Below are 22,242 nucleotides of genomic sequence, written 5' to 3'. Positions count from 1 at the left end.
TTCTTTTTTACTGTATCTATATGATATGATGGATACTTAAAATTACTGCAATTATCATTTCACAATATATGTAAGTCAAACCATTATGTTGTGCACCTTAAATTAATACAGTGATGTATGTCAATTATATCACAATAAAACTGGGAAAAGGGTCCACCTTTAAGACTGGCTTCAAAAGGAAAATAAGAAACCAGTCATTTTTCCCTAAGTACTATGAGACATTAAGGACAGGTGTAACTCTAAACGACCAATTCAGGAAAAAAAGTTTGTTGTTTTTTTTTTTTAAATGCGAACTCCACAGTGGATGATCCGAATCAAGGCTAAAAGATTGTAGTTACTTATATGGAGACAACATCTTTTGAAACCATAGTTTTTAAGCAAACAAAGATTCATTTCTGCAGTCATTTATGAATTCATTTCATTGCATGAGAAGCAATGGATATAGTTATGATTTTCAATTCATCTTGACAAATATTTACTGAGTTTACCAAGAACTGTAATATATCTAGAGAGAATGACATATCAAGGAGAAACAGAACCTTGAGAGGAACGTGTAGCAGTGAATACAAACATGGGAAACTAGACTGAGCATTGGTTAAGCAGTCTTAGAAGTGAATAAACTGAGTTTGAAGCATGCTGTTTGAAATGTTAATGGGTTATACAACTTCTGTTACCTAATAATAAATTGTAAATACTAATACTGAGCTCATAAAATTGCAAGGACTAGAGATACACATTTGGGATTTGTTTGCACAGATGAATTAAAACCAAATGAGTGAATGAGATGGCCAAGGAATGTAAAAAGAGGATTATGGACAAAACCTCAGTAGATACGTACACTCATGAGGAGATGGAAGCCAGACTAATGAAGGGACTGAGACGGAACTGTTGAAGATAAAGGAAAATTATGTGACTTGTGGCTGAAGCAACAAGCAAAGAGTGATTCTACAATATCAAATGATACAAGGGCACGGAGGCATTTGAGTGGTTAAAGGATGCTGGACTCTTTATCATGAGAAAGCTGAAGGCCTCGGCAGAATCAGCAGCATAGCAGAGGCAGAGGCGGGTGAACGCACAGGCCTGATCTCATCTGCTGGCATACGTTTGCTAAGCCAAGGTTTCAGGGGAGGATGAAATGGAAGAATAAGGTTTGTACTAATGCAATTGATATTACATTGATATTAAAATGTATACCTATGGCTGATTCATGCTGATATCTGACAGAAAACAACGAAATTCCAAAAAGCAATTATCCTTCAATGAAATAAATAAATTTTAAAAAAGTAAAACAAAAAATTTAATTGATAAAGAAATGTCATAGAGATGGCAGGAAAGCATAGATGGCTTCATGTGTTTATGAAGAGGTCACAGAATTTGTTTTAGCTGAGAAGACACTCACTTAAAAATTCCCATCCCTTCATTTATTTCATTATCTTATTTCACCATATTAGGTGCCAGGAACTGTTTAAGGTGCTTTACATATGTTAATACTAAGCCATTGGATCCTCCCAACAATCTCATAAAGTAATTTATTTTAACTCCATTTTACAAATGCAGAAACTGAAACACAGGGACATTTAACACCTAAGAGTCAGACAACGCAAACATTGGAGTTTTTCTGATTTCAATATCATGCCCTCAACAACCATGTTCTTTTACTACATATTAAGAGTAGTTTTAGCTAAAATACTTACCTGTTCCAAGAAACAGGACGTTGTATGTACCATCAGCAGCATTCACTCGGTCCACAGCTATTTTTGTGTACTTATAGTCGGTGCCTATACGAACAATCAAAGGCCTTCTATGTACTGGGTAGATGGAATTGTACATGAGGGGGTGGTTCCGAATAAAAGTGACAACATCATCTGGGAACTCCTTCGTGGTTCGCATATTGGGTGTAAATGCTCCTCCTGGGCACTAAAAAAATATTTTTAAAAGGACTACATTAATACAATTGTAACTTCATGTTAATAATAATCAAAAGACCTCTATTTTTCAAAATACGTAGGAGCTCCAGTTGTTGTAAGTGTATTTGCTAACTACTGAGGAAAAAACAGCATGATTATACATAGTACGATCTGAGGAAAATAAACATACAATGTATATAATTTGACCATTTAAATAGGCTAAGTTCAAGTATCCTGTCCTGTTTGTTTTCAGAGTGAAGCTGATGTCATCCGGTTCATGATGTAACTTATCACCCTTCTCATCCATCACTTTTATATTTCTTATCCTTTGCCAGGTTCAGTGTTGCTAGAAAAAAAAAATGCTCTTGCGGATATAATCTAATGCTGCTGTGTGTTAGTTGCTCAGTTGTGTCCGACTCTTTGCCACCCCATGGACTGTAGCCTACCAGGCTCCTCTGCCCATGGAATTCTCCAGGCAAGAATACTGAAGTGAGTCGCATTTCCTTCTCCACTAATGCTGCTACTGGCTAGAATAAATTAGATCATCATTATCAAATTCAATCAGAACTCTAAGGCAAGACTTTCATTCCATCTGATCCCCTCCCTACCAAAGAGGACTCTCTGAAGTTGGAGCTTGGATTGGACATGGTCAATACACCTGGTAATTTCCCTCTGGAAAACTCCAGTAACTTCCATTACTCTCAGAATAAAATCCCAGCAACTAAGCACGGCTATAAGCTCCTGAGTGTCTGGGCTGCATCATGTCTGCCACGGCCATGGTCTTGCTTTTCCTGAGCCTCAAGTCAGCTCCCCATCGAGGACCTTGGCACTTGCTGTTCCTTACCTGGATTACTCTTCTCCAGACAACGCCATGGTTTTCTCTGTTGCCTCATTCAATTCTCAGCTCAAAAGTAGCTTTCTTTAAGGTGATGAATTAAAAATAGCTCCCCATCACCATTTCTACCCTCTTATTTCCTTAGCTTGCTTTATTTTTTTATACACAGCTCTGTATACCTGTGTGTAACATATTTGCTGTTTGTATCTTTATTGTCTGTTTCTTCCTCTAGAAAGTAAGCTGTGAATTATTCTCAACTGGGTATGTTTTGTTCATTATTTTACCCTCAGACCTATAATAAAGCTGACAAATATTAGATATTTGACAGAGTAGTTGGATGAGTGAAATACTCTATGATATCTGTCATCCAATTTTGGTGTAGGGGCTATATGAAACAGGGGCATTAATTCTGGTGAGGAGGGGAAAGACTCAGAGCATCAGGTATAAAGAGGCAGAGAGAAAGCAGTAATGAGACCTAAAAATGACTGCAGGACAGTTTCAGCAGTTCTAGCATGACAAGGATTTCCAAGAAGAGGATTCCATTTACAAGTCACCTGAGGACAAACTCAAGGGCAGGCTGGGAGGTGCTGAAGCTTGAAACTTGAACACATGCACTAATAGGAGCTGAGTATCAAGTTATATGAGCAATGTATAATCTTTTTTAACACATAAAACATTATTTGTCTAACCCTATCAAACACTGTCAATATCTCTACTTTCAGAAACAAAAATACTTGGTTATATTTTTTTTAAACAAAAGCACTACTGCTCTAGTTTTCATTTATCCTCTTTAGAGAGGTACAAATGGAAAGGAAAGCAACAAATCAAGCTTCCTGATCAACAGAAATAGGTACAGTATCTGTGGTGAATAGCAAGATGTGATACAGTAAGTAATAGATGAAAATTACAGTTTATTTAAATGTGGCAGTGAAGACTTATTTCTAGGTGACTGCTCCTATGCAGGAATATAAATCTAGTGTGGTTAAATTTCAAAGGAAAACAAAAATGTAGAATTTTATGTGATGGGAATACCAGACTACCTTACTTATCTCCTGAGAAACCTGTATGCAGGTCAAGAAGCAACAGTTAGAATCAGATATGGAACAACAGACTGGTTCCAAATTCGAAAGGAGTATGTCAAGGCAGTATACTGTCACCCTGCTTATTTAACTTCTATGCAGAGTACATCATGTGAAATGCCAGACTGGATGCAGCACAAGCTAGAATCAAGATTGCCAAGAGAAATCGCAATTACCTCAGATATGCAGATAACATCACCCTAATGGCAGAATGCAAAGAGGACTAAAGAGTCTCTTGATGAAAGTGAAAGAGGAGAGTGAAAAAGATGGCTTAAACCTAAATTTTCAAAACCTGGAAAAAGTGGAAATAGTGACAGATTTTATTTTCTTGGCCTCCGAGATCACTGTGGACCACAGCTGTAGCCACAAAGTTAAAAGTTAAGCTCCTTGGAAGAAAAGCTATGATCAAAATAGACAGCATGTTAAAAAGCAGACACATTACTTTGCCAACAAAGGTCCATCTAGTCAAAGCTACCAGTATTCATGAATGGATGTGAGTGTTGGAACATAAAGAAGGCTGAGCACTGAAGAACTGATGCTTTTGAACTGTGGTGTTGGAGAAGACTCTTAGGAGTCGTCTGGACTGCAAGGAGATCAATCCTAAAGGAAATAATCCTGAATTTTCATTGGAAGAATGGATGCTGAAACTCCAAAACTCTGGCCAACTGATGCGAAGAGCCAACTCACTGGAAAATACTCTGATGCTGGGAAAGACAGAAGGCGAGAAGAGAAGGGGACAACAGAGGATGAGATGGTTGGATGGCATTGCTGACTCAATGGACATGAATTTGAGCAAACTCCAAGAAATTGTGAAGGACAGGGAAGGCTGGTGTCCTGCAGTCCATGGGATCACAAAGAGTTGGACAGGACTGAGCGACTGAACAACTGCCAAAATTTTAATGTTAGCCCAGTGCAAAAAGAAAAACAACTTTAGGGACCAAACGCAACATGGCAACCTCTGAGTTAAATTCGTGTAATGGCTATCCCACAATGTCAGTGCTTCTGGGCCATTACTGCCAGGCAGTCCTACATTTGCAAATAAGCCTTCGCAAACTATGAGTGTGCCCTCCCTCATTTGAATTGTATCACCTGATGCTGGGAGTGATTGGGGGCGGGAGAAGGGGACGACAGAGGATGAGATAGCTGGATGGCATCACTGACTCGATAGACGTGAGTCTGAGTGAACTCCGGGAGTTGGTGACCGACAGGGAGGCCTGGCGTGCTGCGATTCATGGGGTCACAAAGAGTCAGACACGACTGAGCGACTGAGCTGAACTGAATGCAATTTTTAGGACTTCCCTGGTGGCTCAGACAGTAAAGCGTCTGTCTACAATGCGGGAGACTTGGGTTCGAGCCCTGGGTTGGGAAGATCCCCTGGAGAAGGAAATGGCAATTCACTCCAGTACTATTGCCTGGAAAATCCCATGGACAAAGGAGCCTGGTAGGCTACAGTCTATGGGTTCACAAAGAGTCAGACACAACTGAGCGACTTCACTAATGCAATTTTTAGACTAACTTTAACCAGTTAGCATTACTAGAATATTGTATAGGACTAGTAAATATAGTTCTCTTTTTGTAGAAAGGCATAAGGAGCAATTCAATGACTTCACTAAAGAGAGATAATGAGACAAGTAATAAAACTAAGCTTCTCATTCATTATCCCATTAACAAGACTTTCATCTAGGGTTCATATGCTTGTCTTTTAGGCAAAAGTATTTTATTTAAGTATGCATATTTATAAATTAACTACAATAAAAGACCAAACGAGCACAAACAATTTCATGTGAGTGTATTCTAAACTGATGAAAGTGTTCCATACTTCTGAAAGATGTAGTGTTATGGGTATTTTCCACTGTCATTTCTCACACAAAGTGGAGAAAGGGAAACACAACAACCAGAAGACGCATGTGGATCATGAGTTTTCACCGAATGAAAACATGGAAAGTACAAACGCATGGGCAATTTAAATAGCTCCAGCCTTTCAGAAAACACCACTTAAAGGATGGTTTCCTGAGCTGTCTCCTTAAATATTTGTAACCATTGTTTTCATACGTTCCAGGATTATCCAAAATTAGCATAGATTACTAGGCAATTTCTAAAATTTCCAGCTAGCAATTACTTTCATAAGCTTTTATTAAATTACACGTGTCTAGTTTCTGGGTTTTACTTAATGGTAACTGAAATTTAGCTAAAAATTATGTTTCAGTTGCTCACAACCATAGTTACTAAATATTGTGTGTGCTCAGTTGCTCAGTCGTGTCCAACTCTTGGTGACCTCTATGGACTGTAGCCCTCCAGGCTCCTCAGTCCATGGGATTTTTCCAGGCAAGAATACTGGAGTGGGTTACCATTTCCTCCTCCAGGGGAACATCCCAGGAATTGAACCTGCATCTCGGTATCCTGGGTCTCCTGCATTGTCAGACAAATTCTTAACCACTCAATCCAGGAAGCCCCAGTTATTAAATAGGTAACCCAAATAAATCAACTGAAATCAATTATTTTATATTCATTCAAATGTTCTCCATGTGGGACTTTTATATTATATTCACAATAAACTTTTTACTTGGAAACAATGTCTCCTAGTAAAAGTATATTTTCAAAATTACAGAAGAATTCCTTTAGTTAATAATTAATTTTTTCCCATTGATTCAGGGCGTAAATCTTGCAGATAAGAGAAAGAATGAATGACAATGATGTGACAAGAATGAAAACTGATTACCCTTTGCAGACTATCTGGACTTGTGAGTTTGCTCAGTATAAAACTGTCACGTATAAAAAAGATGCAATTAACATATCCCTCACCTTGTGATATATGAAAGCATGTGTACTGAAACCTTAAGAAAATGTAATACCCACATGCTACTATAAAATAAAGCCTTTATCCGTTAACTGGGCAGCTGTCTCATTCATAGGAAGGATAATTTTGCTCTACAAATAGTCATTAAGTAATTTTGGTTAAACTTCCCCTTCAGGTATTTGTTTTCCTCTAGTTTTAGCTCTCTGTTTATCAAGTGATGATAAGCATTCCTTTCTTTGTGTAAACACATTTTAAGCATTTCGATTACTAAAGTGCTAAAGTGAAATGCTAGGAACAATGAGGATGCCATGTATCTTACTGGGAAGTATCTCTAATTTCCTTCCTATTCTCAGGTATTCCTGAGTATCTGCTCCTAATCCACTCACCCATTATACTGGTTTTCAGCATTAATGTGTTCACATATCAATTCATATGTCAATTTTTTGGATAGCTTTTATTCAAAATGCATTTTGAAGCACTCAGCGGGGGATTTAAGGATAGGAAGCAACCACTGTCTTCTAGACACAAGTGTTCTATGGACATATTCAAAGTAACATAACAATTGTGACATATAATTTAAGATAAATGTAAAATAAAAAGAGTTTGACTCACAATCAATAAGAACCAATATTTTTAAAATGAATTTATCAGAGAACTTAAGGCTACTAGAGTTAGTGAAGAGGTTTAGAGATTTCAAAAATAGTTTGCAATATTCTGGCAACTACAATGCCTGGAGCAATCCTAAATCATGAATCACAAAGTGAAGGGAAGAAGTAGGAGTTGACACTAAAGACAGGTAACAGAAAACAAAGGTTAAACTAATTACAGAAGGAGTACCCAGCACGTTCAAAAGGAGCTTGACCTAACACTTGAAGGACAAACGGCGTGTGGATAAATAAATGGACATAAATAAATGATATTCTAGAATCTGGGCTAGTTTTTAGTCTTTGAAACTTGTGTTCTGAAAGAAATTGATCTGATGTTTAAACCCTTGGTAATCTGGGCCCTTTACTTAAAGTCCAAAGAATTAAATAGCTGAAGACTTGAATTTATGCACCAGCTGGCCCTCATTTTTCTGGTATTTATCCTCCATGACTGAAAAGAGCCCTTTGTTCCAGTCCAGCTAGCCCATGCAGAGCTTCTAGGACTCACTGATTAATTTCTATCTCTGCCTTGTAATGTGCACAGTAACCTTTGCCTGAAACATCCTTCCTTACTTATTCAAATTATCCACAACTACCCTTCAGGGCCAGGTCAATCTCACATATTTTTACATGCCTTTCCAAACCAGACTGTCCCATGACAATCTCTTTTTTCTCTAGATTTCAATAATATTTATTGTCTGATTTATTCACATGCCTTGAATACTTAAGTGAAACAATATGTAATTAACTTTTCATGTCTATATGCCTTCTGTGTTGAATTTTATTGTAAACTATGCTAACAATGTTTTAAAATATCTATGAGGAACTGAAATGCTTCTACTGTAAAAACAACCAGAAGATGCATGCAATTGACAAAAGTGTCAGCAAAAACGTTTCTTTTTCTTCTTGAATTTATGCACCAGCTGGCCCTCATTTTTCTAGTATTAACTAACTTTCTATTAACTATGTAGATCATACATTTTCTGTGTTCTTTTGCTGTACCAGGTTGTAGATCTATTCAAAGCACAGTGAATGAAGCAGATGGTTCTGGTCCACTTATAAACACATGTTAAAACTGATCATTTTCATGAGGTTCTGCTTTAACAGTATGAGGTAAGCAAACACAGTCACAGTCTTCTACAGAAGCTTATACATGTTGCATCAGAATAATGTTATATGTTAGCTCAGCCACAGAGAGAATCTGCAGTCTTTGGCTGCCCTTTGCAAATACCAAAGGTGTCCTGTTTCTTCCACAAACTTGTATTACTTATGGAAAAACATTATGACACAATTGGCAGGCTTCTTCCTACTGACTTGGGCTTGCTGGTTGGGACAGTTTGCGAACACAGCTATCAACCCTGCTTTACGAGAAGCACCTACAGGGAACATTAGAATGAGGGTATCAGATTTCTGCTAGTGTCATTTCTTTAAGAATCCAGTCATACAGTTATGAGGTTGACCCAGCAACTGGACTACATAGGGAATTAAAGTATGATGATCATAGTTGATCTTACATTGGGAGGACTTCAGAGGCAACATTCTTAACCCTAGAGAAAAAGGAATGTTTTGGGTCACTTGGCTGTGAGTCTTCTGGCTACATGAATGGATATCAAACCTTAAAAACCTAGGAAAAAGACATATGCAGACTGCTCTGAGTCAGAGAGCTGACTTCATGGTGTTTTGCTCAGTAAAGGGTGGAGGGACTGAATCTTCAGGAAGGTATGCTTTTCCAGGAGGAGTTCCAGAGGTTATTCCTCCACCCAGCCTTTTTTATTCTCTAAGGATCACTCATCTGACAACTTTTTTTATTTTAAAGGAGCTGCTGTGATCTCAACACCAGATGTAAGCAACCACATTATAGAAATATGTCTCAAGCACTGACAGCTCACTCCCTTTTTTCACAGAGTCTGCTCCAGATGTGCCACTAAGCCCTGGCTTATTTCACACTGCTTTGGAAGAGGAAAAATGCTTATGCTTAGGAGCTCAGAAATAATGCAAAGTGGGACTGTTAGCAGAATCTTCTAATTTGGCAGTGGTTTACATGCTTTACTAAAAAGGAATTATCTACTCTCATGTTTTATGTACAATAGAAGTTTGACATGAATGTTTTTCTCACTGTCATTCTCAGAGTCTTTTTGAGCTGCCATTGGGTGAAGAGTCTTATAAGGCACTGCGGGACCAAGGGGGGTGGTTTTCTTCAGAGGAAAAAAAATCCTAATTAGTAACATCGTCAGTTTCCATGATGCAGGACTCCATCCATGACTGATTTCAAATTGCTACTATGATCTCTTTGACTGAGATGAGGTGAATGCAATCTCTTCTTGCCAGTCAGGCACAAGCTGACTCTAGCACTCATAGAGCTCTGAGGCCTCAAACCGTTATTTACCTGGCATGGCTCTTCTTTATGCGTATCTGAGGTATTTATCTTAAGGATTTATGGGAGAAAATGGAATTTTATTCAGTTTACAAATCAATTGCTCCTGTATTAATCCCACATGTACTTTGTTCAATAGAATAACTGATGAAAACAAATGCAACCACAACCATCTCTTAATTTTCTGACTTAAGATGAATCAGTGACTTGATCCAATTCAAATAGCAAGTCATTCTCAAAAATATGACATATCTTTGGATACATTATCAGTGAATAATTTGAAAATACATGAACTACATTCAATGAAATAATGCGAGCCTTGAGTCATGACGGATTTTGAAAGTTATTCAGCTTCCCCTTCTTTTATATAATTTTCTCAACAGGGGATCTTCCTGACCCAGGGATTGAACCTACGTCTCTTGCATTGCAGGCAGATTCTTTACTGTCTGAGCCACCATGGTCTTCCCAGGTGGATTCCCTGGAAACGGAAATGGCAACCCACATCAGGATTCTTGCCTGAAGAATTCCATGGACAGAGGAGCCTAGTGGACTACAGTCCATGGGATCACAGAGTTAGACATGACTTACCACGTGCCCACATGCATACACACACACACACACACGCACACACACACATATTAAGACTATGACCACTGTCCTGAAAACACTCAGTTCCAATCTGCCAGTGCACTGCGTATACCTTGAGCTGGAAAATGTAGTTTTCAATCTATTCCTTAATAGAAAAATGCTTCAAGACATGTTTATATTTGAATAACTCAAAACTTTTTCTTTGAATTATAACCTCACTTTAATTGTCATTATTTGGTCACAAATACCATTTTATTTCCTTGAGAAATATACAATACATAATTTTTAACTAAATATATTCCTAAAATTGAAATAGCTTTGCAGATTGATTACTAAATTAATTCTCACATGAGGATAATTTCATTAAAATAGATGGGATTTCTTAATATAAGAAAAATTGAGAAAAGCAATTTGAATTCAAATTAGTAGACTACCTCCAAAATGTTACCATTTTCCAAGCTATAGTTTCTATGCCATTAAAATTAAGAAAATATCTCTTCCCTATCTAACATATCCAGCTGTCTTAAAATATAAATGAGATTTGATTATTAATATCAAGAGCGTTTAGAAAAAAATGTATAGAATTCTATAATATGCATATTTGTAAAATCCCAAGTATAAGAACTCATCCAGTGAAACATTATAATGAGCATACCAGTAGGTCTATGTTTGTATTTAATTAACATCAACATGATATTCATTTCTCAGTAAGTTATATCTTTTTAAAAAGTAAAGTAACAAAGAACATTTGCTGGATACTTACAGTTCCAGGGCGAGGATATGGAATTCTCCCCTGGTAGGAAACCAGCTGATGATTGGGCCCTTCTTTGTGTGCAAAAGGCCCATTAAACACAGTCTGTATATCAGAGAAATGATACACACATACTGCTGATCCTTTAAAAACTGAGCTGAAAAAAAAGAAAACAGAAAAATATTAATTTTACTATTTCCTCAATTTTAAAGTGATTGTATTGGTCATAATGTTGTACACCTGAAATCATCACAACGTTGTTAATTGACTATGTGTGCTCAGTGGCTTCAGTAGTGTCTGCTTCTTTGTGATCCCATGGACCACAGCCCACCAGGCTCTTCTGTCCATGGGGCTCTCCAAACAAGAATATTGGAGTGTGGTGGCATTTCCTCCCTCCAGGGGATCTTCCAACCCAGGGACTGAGCCCATGTCTCCTCAGTCTCCCATTTTGCAGGTTGATTCTTTACCACTGAGCCACTGGGAAAGCTCAATTGCAATGTAAAATAAACAGTTAAAAATAAATAGATAAATAAATTTATATACAACTTTAAAATAAATGGCAAAATCAATGATAAAAAGTTGAATGTTATGGTACACAAGTTAAGCAAAAAAACTTTTGAAATAGCCATTGATATAAAAAGCATTAAGACATTTATTTACAGTCATCCATGAACGTAGTAGAAATTAAGTTATAAAAAAGGACTCAACGAATCTGGCCCAAAATATAGAACAAATCAAAGTAATTTCTAACTGGTTTGTTTTGGCACCAAAAAAAGAACTGATGATTTATTAAAAAATATGATTTGAATTCTAAGTCATTATTGATACAGCCTATCATAGTTTAACTCACAAAATAAATCTTACTGATAAGGGAACAGTCTATCTCCTTGTCTTAAGATTATTTTAATGTAAAAGTGCTCTTATAATGTCATAAATAATTAAAGAGTTGAAAGAATGTTTTTATAATTACTATTACTCAATAAAGGTTATTGTTTAACTCATACAATTTATTTGTTTAATAATTACCTTGATGTTGTAAAAATGCCATACACTAGCGTTGTCCTTGGGTTATCCATTTCCAGCAGAAATACATCCTCTGTAAGAGGGAAAAATAATTTTTTAAAGTTTCCAAATATTTAAAAAATTTACCCTAAGAGAACAATTTCAACTATGAAAAGTATTATTCAGAAAGATATTCCTGCAGCATTATTATAATTTGACAAGAACTAAAAGATAAGCACTTGGTAAAATAAATAAAATATTCAGTTCAGTCGCTCAGTCGTGTCTGACTCTGCGATCCCATGGACTGCAGCACGCCAGGCTTCCCTGTCCATCACCAACTCCCAGAGCTTACTCAAGTTCATGTCCATTGAGTCAGTGATGCCATCCAACCATCTCATCCTCTGTTGTCCCCTTCTCCTCCTGCCTTCAATCTTTCCCAGCATCAGGGTCTTTTCCAAGGAGTCAGTCCTTAACATCAGGTGGCCAAAGTACCGGAGTTTCAGCTTCAGCATCCATCCTTCCAGTGAATATTCAGGATTGAGTTCCTTCAGGATTGACTGGTTTGATCTTCTTGTTGTCCAAGGGACTCTCAAGAGTCTTGCCCAACACCACAGTTCAAAAGCATTAATTCTTGGTTGCTCAGCTTTCTTTATAGTCCAACTCTCACATCTATACATGACTACTGGAAAAACTATAGCTTTGACTAGATGGACCTTTGTCGGCAAAGTAATGTTTCTGCTTTTTAATATGCTGTCTAGGTTGGTCATAGTTTTTCTTCCAAGGAGCAAGCATCTTTTAATTTCATGGCTGCAGTCACCATCTGCAGTGATTTTGGAGCCCAAAAAAATAAAGTCTATCACCGTTTCCATTGTTTCCCCATCTATTTGCCATGAAGGGATGGGACTGAATGCCATGATCTTAGTTTTTTGAATAAACACTAAAAGAATTTTTGAGGAATACTGCCTTATGGAAACCATGTTAATAAAATAATATTAAGTAGAAGAGGCATAAACTTATTTAATATGAACTAGACTGAGTGACTGAACTGAACTGAACTGAGAACCATGTAAACCTTTAAACTATACGTCAAAATACAAGATGACCAGTCAGCATTTCTGGTTGACAAACCTACAGAAATTTTTATGTTTCTTCTTTTTTTCCTGAAATTTCTAAATATCCTTTAATGATAAAATACTACATTTTAATTTAAAAAGTATTACAAATCTCAATTTCTTTTTAACCTAGGGTTAGAATTTGAACATGGAAGAAAAGTTTTTCACAATGACTTTATAAAGTAAGACCTTTTGTCTTTCAATCAAAATTGCTATAATCATTTTAAACTATATGGAGGCAAAAGGAAAATTACAGATGGTGAGGTGCAGGTGCAATAAATGACAGAATCTGGGAGCAGATTTCTGATGGCAAATCTCAATAATAACCAATTGTTATAAATACAAGAAATATCTGGATTTAGGGGCCTTTTAGCAAATAACATTCTTTCTGACCAATACAAAGAAAGATGTATTTTTATTCACAATAAATTTAGGACATCTTAAGTAATAAAGTAATAACCCCTAGTCTTTCTATGTGTGAACAAAGGTTGGCACTGTCTAGCTCTCCCTAAAATAAGGAGAAACTGCAACATTCCAAGTCACTGAAACATAAATATACAATACTTGTAAAGAATTCTGGAGAAAATAGTGACTAGGTTATAACACAAAATCATACTTAAAACTTTTTTTCTAGAAAAAACTGAAGTAGAAATTTGTGTTTCTATGATCAACATAATGGCTTTTCAGGAGACCAAATGTCTACTTCAGTTGTTGTAACTGCTAGAATCATATTTGCACATGAATTTGAGCAAACTCCGGGAGATAGTGGAGGGCAGAGAAGCCCAGTGTGCTGCAGTCCACGAAGTAGCAAAGAGTTGGACTTGATTTAGTGACTAAACAACAACAGAATCATATTATAACACCTTTTGATTACTTGCCTCGTCAATCATTTTATACTTTAATGAATTAAAGCAAAATAAAAATCATTTCTAAACATAACTTGGTAAACATGATACTATGATATGTACCAAGTTATTCTGGTTAAAAAGAGAACCGTTCATTGGTAGAAAGGAATCAGATTGTCTGTCCTTATTTGACCTGGAACGTATAACCCTTCTGACGTCGCACATGCTGAGAATATTTGGTCCCAGGGTCACCAAGAAGAACTACAACTGGAGAATAAGTCTAATTTCCACTCTGACACTTCTCTAACCTTTAATTCTCTTCATTAACTGTGGTAAAAATGTATAGCTATATTTTCATGCAAACTGATTTTAAACTAGAATATCTGAATTCAAACATATTTGAAATACACAACCATTTTTTAAAAGCACAAGCATATAATTACTTATATATAAATTATACAAGTACTTCTCTCTGTCAGTCTCTATGACACATATACAAACACACATACAGAACACACTGATCTATATATCATGGTGGATTCAACAAACTATATGTTTCAGCGGTGCACTTAGGGGTAAGAAAGATTTAAAAACTACTTCAGGAAATTCATGAGTAGTACCCAGATCATTAATTCAGAATTGTAAACTTTACAAACTCTCTTTCAAAAGCATTTTTAAATCTCACATTTATGTACCTAATTCATCAAAGTGTGTCTCTGGGCCATCTTCATCAGTTACTGAGCACACCAGCCTCGCCTTTAGGAAAGTAGTCCACTTGTTGACAAGGCTACGCAGTCCACCGGTGTCATTCTGAAATCATTTTGAAAACATATTTCAGACGGCTTAAATAAACATTGAAATGTATTTAAAATTGAATTTGGATTCTTATTATTTGGGGATTTGTTATAATCTGAAGGATGGAAATGTTAACCAAATCTGCATATCAATAAAGAGGAATAGTTGTTATATGTTGCTGCTGCTGCTGCTAAGTCACTGCAGTCGTGTCCAACTCTGTGCAACCCCATAGAGGGAAGCCCACCAGGCTCCCCCGTCCCTGGGATTCTCCAGGCAAGAACACTGGAGTGGGTTGCCATTTCCTTCTCCAGTGCATGAAAGTAAAAAGTGAAAGTGAAGTTGCTCAGTTGTGTCCAACTCTTTGCGACCCCACGGACTGCAGCCCACCAGGCTCCTCCATCCATGGGATTTTCCAGGCAAGAGTACTGGAGTGGGTTGCCATTGCCTTCTCCGAGTTGATATATAGTAATTAAAAAAAATATTTATACTGTTATTCTTCTATTTTCAGTTCAACTGAAAATGTATCAAACTGAATTGAATAAACACATACACCTCAAAACTTTCTAAATATCTCACTGTCTTCAACACAAACATAAATTAATGTATACAGAGAATCTGGCAGATTCTACAGTGGTCAGGAGAGTGGGTTTGTACTTATGCCAAGTAGTTCCCATTACTTCTATTTTCCTGCCTTCATTTCTCTGCATTATTATTTAATTCTTAATATTTCTAATCAGATGATTTATATGCATATTTCTCTGGTGAGGGCAGAGAAAATGGTATTTGGATCATTCACAAATAGTCTCTATCGATAACATTTTTTTTTCCTGTACACCCTGAAGCCTTTTACCTCAGCAGGTGGTCTTACCGCCTTGTTCCAAACGACTGAGAAGCAGATGAGCTCCACAATCAGTGGAATATTGCAGCACTTTAAATTATACTACTTTAAATATTAAATGCTTTAAGAAATGCTTGTGTACAAAAGATGCTAATCATAAATACATCAGGATAAGCCTGTAATACTTCTATGTGAGAAGACATCATGCGTTTTGAGTCGTGGGCTTCCCAGGTACCTCCGTGGTAAAGAACCTGTCTGCCAATACAGGAGACGAGGGTTTGATCCCTGGGTGGGGAAGATCCCTTTGAGAAGGGAATGGCTAACCACTCCAATATTCTTGCCTGGGAAATTCCAGGTACAGAGGACCCTGGCTATAGTCCATAGGGTCACAAAAGAGTTGTACATGACTTAGCAACTAAACAACAACAACATGTATACTCACTGTTGATTAACAAGCATATTTTGATCCCTGTTTGTAACTAGAACTGTATTGTAATTAAGCATTTCTTAATGTCACTATTGTAGACAATTCTTCAATATTTGTCTTTTACTGTTGCTTTGCTGTATTCAGAAGAACTGCTTTATTTTTTTCTATAGTATACAATTTAGCAATTTGTTTTTAATACTAATACTTTAAATGCAAAAGCAAAATTAATAAAAACTGCTAATTTTTATAAAAGCATGACAAATTTCCTTGGATTCATTTTTTACTGAAATAGTATGCTTATCTCATATGACTAATGTGAAAAAAAATTAAGTCTAAATGTATGCTTTTAATATTTTATTAATTGGTAATAGAAGATAAAAAAAAGCAGGAAGATAAACTTTTCAAAAAAGAAAATGTGTTTATAAAACATGAATTTCTTACTCTTCCAATTAGAACAACTTTAATACTTACCGGACATATTCTAGCAATCATGGAATGGATCTGTTTCGTACTCCTGCTATTGTCAGCCAGCTTCTCTTTGAAGAAGAAATACACCTTAGCATCGTTTGGATCAGTGCCATCTGGTATGACATGTGCATCCACAAACATAGGTTCTAGAAAAAAATACAAAGATGATATATATAGTCATGATGAAAACCCTTCTGCTCTCCATCCATGTAGACCACAGATATGTGCTTTCTCCATCTTTGGTATAAAGGAACAATTCAACATTCATAGGCAAAAAGTCTAAAAGCAATTAATTATATTCACTAAACATACTGCATTTGGAATATCAAGTGCCACAAAGTACAGCTATAACATTATAGCTTAAACTATTTTCTTCTGTCTGCAATACATTCTGAAAGTACAGTAATTGCAAAATGTGTGCCTTGATGAGTTTTAAAAAATTGAAGTTTTCTACCAGCTATTTCTCATGGGATCTGATAGCCATTTCACAGAAAAAAAGTTTGTTTTTAAATGTGTGGCTTTCAATCTAGTACATATAAATTCAAATTCACTGAAGCAGAATGAAGAGTTCAGAGTCCAAGATCTGAAAAATACATTTTTCTTAAAATACAGCATGTGAAATGAAGGAGAAACTTTTCAAGACAAAAAATGCAGTCATTTGAAGGCATAGAAGGATTCCTTATTTCAAGAACAAAACAACCTTTAGAATACTCTATTTCCAGATGTACTGGAGGAAAAATCTGAAGAAGCAAATGGACAATCAATGCTTTCTTATGCTGGTCTATCAGTGAAATAGGATGCTCAACTATAGTGATTCATGCTTAACTGTGCAATGTTGAGTGAATTGCCAAATTTAAGGTCAGTTTAAACTATCCCCAGGGTGAAACGACAAAGATCTTAGTTTCTTCCTCCTCTAAACAATAGCAATCGTACAATGGAGCAAATGTACAATGGAAGTGTACATTAAAGTCAAATGAGCACTTTCCATCATGTGAATTCCATGTGACCCTCTGAATAAGAAACATCTGAATACTGAATATAATAAAATTAGCATACTTATGGTTTCCATAAATTATTGGTCAATTTGTGAAAAAAAAAATATATACCACTTTTATAGCTTTAGAATCTAAGCATAAAACAATTAGGAAGAGCTTCTAAATAAGCCCTACTCATTATATCTGTCATAAATTTTGGAAAAATTTTAGATTTGGCATTAAAATATAAAAGCAGACCAAATGAATAAATGACACTTCATTGTAATATGCTACAATTAAACAACTGGAGAAGATTCTTGTCTATAGGCCCATATGATGAATATCACTGTCATTTTATTATTAATATATCCTATGATAATTCTATAATTGTTAATAAAGAGTTACAATGTGAAACCTGGATCATTTCATTCATATATTTAGCCTAAATATTTAAAATCACAGAGTACAAAACTGTTGTCACTCATAATTTTTTAACAATTTTAATGTAATTTTCATTACGATATTAAACAAAGTAGTTTAAAGTCTGGCTCTCAAAAAATGGATAAACTGTTATCTTACCACTTAGCCATTTGGAATTGTGTTGATCAGTTCTGACTGCATTCCTCTTGGTTAAACTTCGAAAAATAGCTGCATCTGTCCCCATGAAATCTATATACATTCCAGAGAAAAGCTCTTCATCTATAAAAAAGCAAATGTCAACAAAATTAAAAGCAAATCAAATGTTTTAAAGGGTATTTTAAAAATCTGCTTATTAGATCATGACATATATTACAGAGTATTTAAGTGTTTAAGTTGCTAATTGCTTTCCATTGTCCACCAAATAAAAAAATTTGGATAAAGTTTAATCTGGTCTCATCACTACCAAAACAACATTTCCTATACAGAGATAAAATTCCTCTGCCTGACTTAGCTACAGTAAATACCTATGTTCATATACTGTGCATAAGTAATGGCAGAAATAATATATAAATTAAAAAAAAGAAATAACTTACTTATTACTTGTTTAATACGTAAAAACATATTCTAAGAATCAGAAAACTTGATTTCCAATTCTGGCAGGAATTAACAAACTGGAAATTAGGGATAAATCATTTAGCACCCTGAATATCAATCTTCTATGGGAACTGGATTATGATCAGATAATTCTTGCTGTTTATTAAAAACTCTATGATTAATACAATTTCATCATTAAAAGTATATGTTTTGTTCTTTGATGCTAGAAGGTTTCTGTAAGGTAAACAAAGTGCTACTTTATCAATTGTAGCACATAACATATTAACATTATGTTAATAATATAATACAATTTTAATAAACCATCTATAGCTTAACATATTAACTCACATAAAATAAAATTTAAAGACAAGAAAAAAGATATTTTAAGATTGAATTAATTTATCATTTTTATTGACAAAAATAAGATATCCTAATCTGTATGTGCATAACATTCAACATTTTGCTTCTTTGTTAACATCTACATTAATTTTTAGTCTAGTAAGGAGAGTAAATAGCAAATTGGTATGTGTGACTTTTTTGTACAAAACAATAGTTTAGTTGAAAAAATAATAAAGTTTATCAGGTCTGGCCCACTGACCTACCAAGCATCTGATGTCCTAGAATTACTCCCCTCGCCACTTCAGATTGTGGTCATTTTGACAGAACTGAAACATTTTAGAGCATTCTAAGCTCACTGTTTAGTAATAAGCAATCCCAGTTGGATTAGGATAGAATGAAGAATGGAATGTTTTCAATATGTGCTCACCAGGTCACAAACTGGACCCCTACCAGTTAGCAAGTGGGTATGTCAGGCATTGTGTTGCCTTTTCTGCTTCCTAGTAGAGAGCTGAAGTCCATGGGAACAGATTATAGGGAGACAATGAAAAAAGAGTTGTATGAAAGGATTTTGAGCAATTAAGTTTCTTTACAATTTTGTGAACGTTTGTGAAGCATCTATGCAAGTATTCTGTAGATACAATGATTGTTAAATTGAGATAACTTTGTAATTAATTATTTCACAGCTTTGTTATACCCAATTATGCCCCCAAAGAGTAGGTTATACATTTTTTATATTCAATAGATTTATTAGCACAGCTCTGAATTATAATCTCATATCCGTTTACAGGAAGAAAAAAAAAAGGACACTCAGAGGATGGTTTATTGTGGAGGGGACTGATTCTAATCCTACTGCATACCACTTTTTTAGCTTTGTCTTAAAAGGGCTTCCCTGGTGGCTCAGTGGTAAAGTATCTACCTGCCAATGCAGGAGATTTGGGTTTGATCCCTGGGTTGGGAAGATTTCTTGGAAAAGGAAATGGCGACCTACAGCAGTATTCTTGTGTGGGAAATCCCATTGACAGAGGAGCCTCAAGGGTTACAATCAATGGGGTCACAAAAGAGTCCGACATAACTAAGTGACTAAACAATAAACATTACAAAAGAATTAGATGGCTGATCTGTGTAGCATGGCAGAAGCCAACACAACATTGTAAAGCAACTTTCCTCCAATTAAAAATAAATTAAAAATAAAGAAATAAAAACGATAAGATTATTTTAAAAGAGTTAGATGGTTAACTGGCTTCATTTCCTGTCATAAATTCTCAGTAACTTTAACAGCAAGTTAAAATAATAAAGTTTCTTCTTTATTTTGTATAAGAAATAATTAATTAACATCACTTTGGAAATAATTTTGTTTAAGAGTAGACAATTTTTTTCAGAATTTCATTGTAAGGTTTATGCAAAGATAAACTTGCTTCTTTTAAACTTTAATCCAAAAACATTTTGATTTCCAGTTGTACTTCCATTGACTAAAAAATATCTCAAGAGGTTCTGGATAGCTTCCTTAATAAGAGATGTCATCTGACTTTGATGTGCTACAACAATTACTAAAAATAGCAAAAGAACACTAGTGCGTTGGGCCAGATGCCATGCTATATTGTGAAATTTGAAATTCGTCTAATTCTCAACATTTCTTGGCACTTTAATATTTTAACCAAATTATATAGTGCATTGCAATTGAACAGAAATGATAAAACATCAAATGGCAAAGTGAGATGGCTACACAAAGAAATGCACAATATTGGAGATAATATTACAGAGATAATCAATGGAATAAATAAAATGATAAATACAAGGTTATAAAACTTCATGCTCTTTTTAGTTTCAGCTAAGTTAAGCAAATTGTTTAATGATTCTCTTTGATAGTAAGAATCTTGTTAACCAAAATGTTAAAAAGTATAGTGTAAGAACGTGAACCTAGGAATCAAAGTCTTAGGTCTTTGAAAAATGAAGACTAATTATTATCTTCATTTTGTAAATGAATCTAATTCGCTAAGGGCAAAATTATTACATGACTTATCATAGTTTAACAGAAAAATTTATAATGCCTTGTTTTAACTCTTTTTTGTCCTAAGTAATACTTGATGAGATAAAATTTCTAGTATCAGTGTTAACAATAATTTTGAATTTCTAAGTTTAGAAATTCATAGCATTTAACTTGAAATAAGTGAAAACTTTTTATATTTATCTAATAGTATACAAATCATAGTTTCTAAAGGCAAATACTTTCTGAGACATTGCTTCTACTAAATAATATTTGGATACTTATTTGAAAATACTCTGCATCAGACTTAATTATATATCCTGTAGTTTCAAAGCTTCCTAATTTTTTGTCCTAATGATACACTTTCATTTCCTCCCTGACCAATCTGAATGACTATATGGAAATAATTTACTGGATAATTTCCAAGTTCACATTTTAGTCAATGCTGGAGTACTTATCTTAATTTAGTTTCCAGATCTGAGAAAGAAAGATGAGTTGCTTTTTAAAATGAATCAAAGCAAAGTCTGTTGAACATAATAATTATTTTCCCACCTGTTCTTTTGTTAAATGATGCGATTTTACCACTGGCAAAACATAGAGAAACAGAAAGGACAAAGTTTTTACTATATAATTGGCATACTGAAATTTAAGATTTGTCTTATAGTCAACTAATGTTAAGTCAGACGTATTCCAGCAGTGTCTTAATTACATATGATAATATGTCTTAGGACATATTCTAGAGTGTCTTTCAAGTGAGTTATAGATAGGCACTGATGACTGAGACTCAAGTACATTGATTTGTTTATGTGGGTGGCAGGGAGAAATTGGGCCTGATTCTTAACTGATATAATTTATAAAATATGAGGAAATAAAAAAGTGATTTTACTAATACCTGTTTTTTTTGTATGGGAACTTTTAGACATTTCATAGGGAATGTACTTGGCTAACATATGCACTTTGCTATTTCTTCACATGAAAGAAATACCAGTTTTAATTGTTTGTAAAAGAGAACTAAAACATCAGAAAAAGAGAATACACAAAATACCAACTACACTGCAATTTACTTCCTAATATATATTGATATATGTATGCATAAGATATTTATTAACATATGTATAGATACATACACTTTTTAAATGGTTGACTTACTCTATGAATGACATTAGTCATATTAGATGAAAAAACACATGGCTATCATTTACTCATGAATATTCTTAGAAATAAGAAATTAGAATTTCTCACAACTTGCTTTCTATTATTTCACTCCTGTACTATCATCCACACAACTATTCAAAATGGACATATGGTATAATGTATTCATTTTCTTTAATTTCCTTTTTTAAACCTTCCCTTTTATTTTCCACTTACTGATCATAACAGACACTGTGTTCACATTGGGGTTGAAAGAGCAGCGTCCTTTTCCAGATTCACACTTGGAGTCAATCATGAAAACTTGGTCCTTTATTATA

At 35.0% G+C, this 22,242-nt stretch overlaps 1 protein-coding gene across 1 annotated transcript in view; it reads right to left on the bottom strand.

Moving 5' to 3' along the window:
- The window catches only part of SEMA3C (semaphorin 3C), a 206,530-nt gene that overhangs the window by 49,109 nt on the left and 135,179 nt on the right, over nt 1-22,242 (bottom strand). Inside the window, exons 6-12 of the mRNA XM_068972571.1 lie at nt 22,142-22,232; nt 18,016-18,135; nt 16,466-16,608; nt 14,630-14,744; nt 12,002-12,071; nt 10,988-11,132; nt 1,695-1,917 (exon numbers count right to left, since the gene is read on the bottom strand). Of these exons, the coding sequence (XP_068828672.1) occupies nt 1,695-1,917; nt 10,988-11,132; nt 12,002-12,071; nt 14,630-14,744; nt 16,466-16,608; nt 18,016-18,135; nt 22,142-22,232 (907 nt within the window). The remainder of the gene's footprint in view (nt 1-1,694; nt 1,918-10,987; nt 11,133-12,001; nt 12,072-14,629; nt 14,745-16,465; nt 16,609-18,015; nt 18,136-22,141; nt 22,233-22,242) is intronic.

Source organism: Capricornis sumatraensis, chromosome 5, assembly GCF_032405125.1.
Source record: "Capricornis sumatraensis isolate serow.1 chromosome 5, serow.2, whole genome shotgun sequence".
Classification (NCBI taxonomy): Eukaryota; Metazoa; Chordata; class Mammalia; order Artiodactyla; family Bovidae; genus Capricornis; species Capricornis sumatraensis.
The sequence above is the reverse complement of the archived record's forward strand: the minus strand, read 5'-3'. Positions and strand labels throughout refer to the sequence as shown.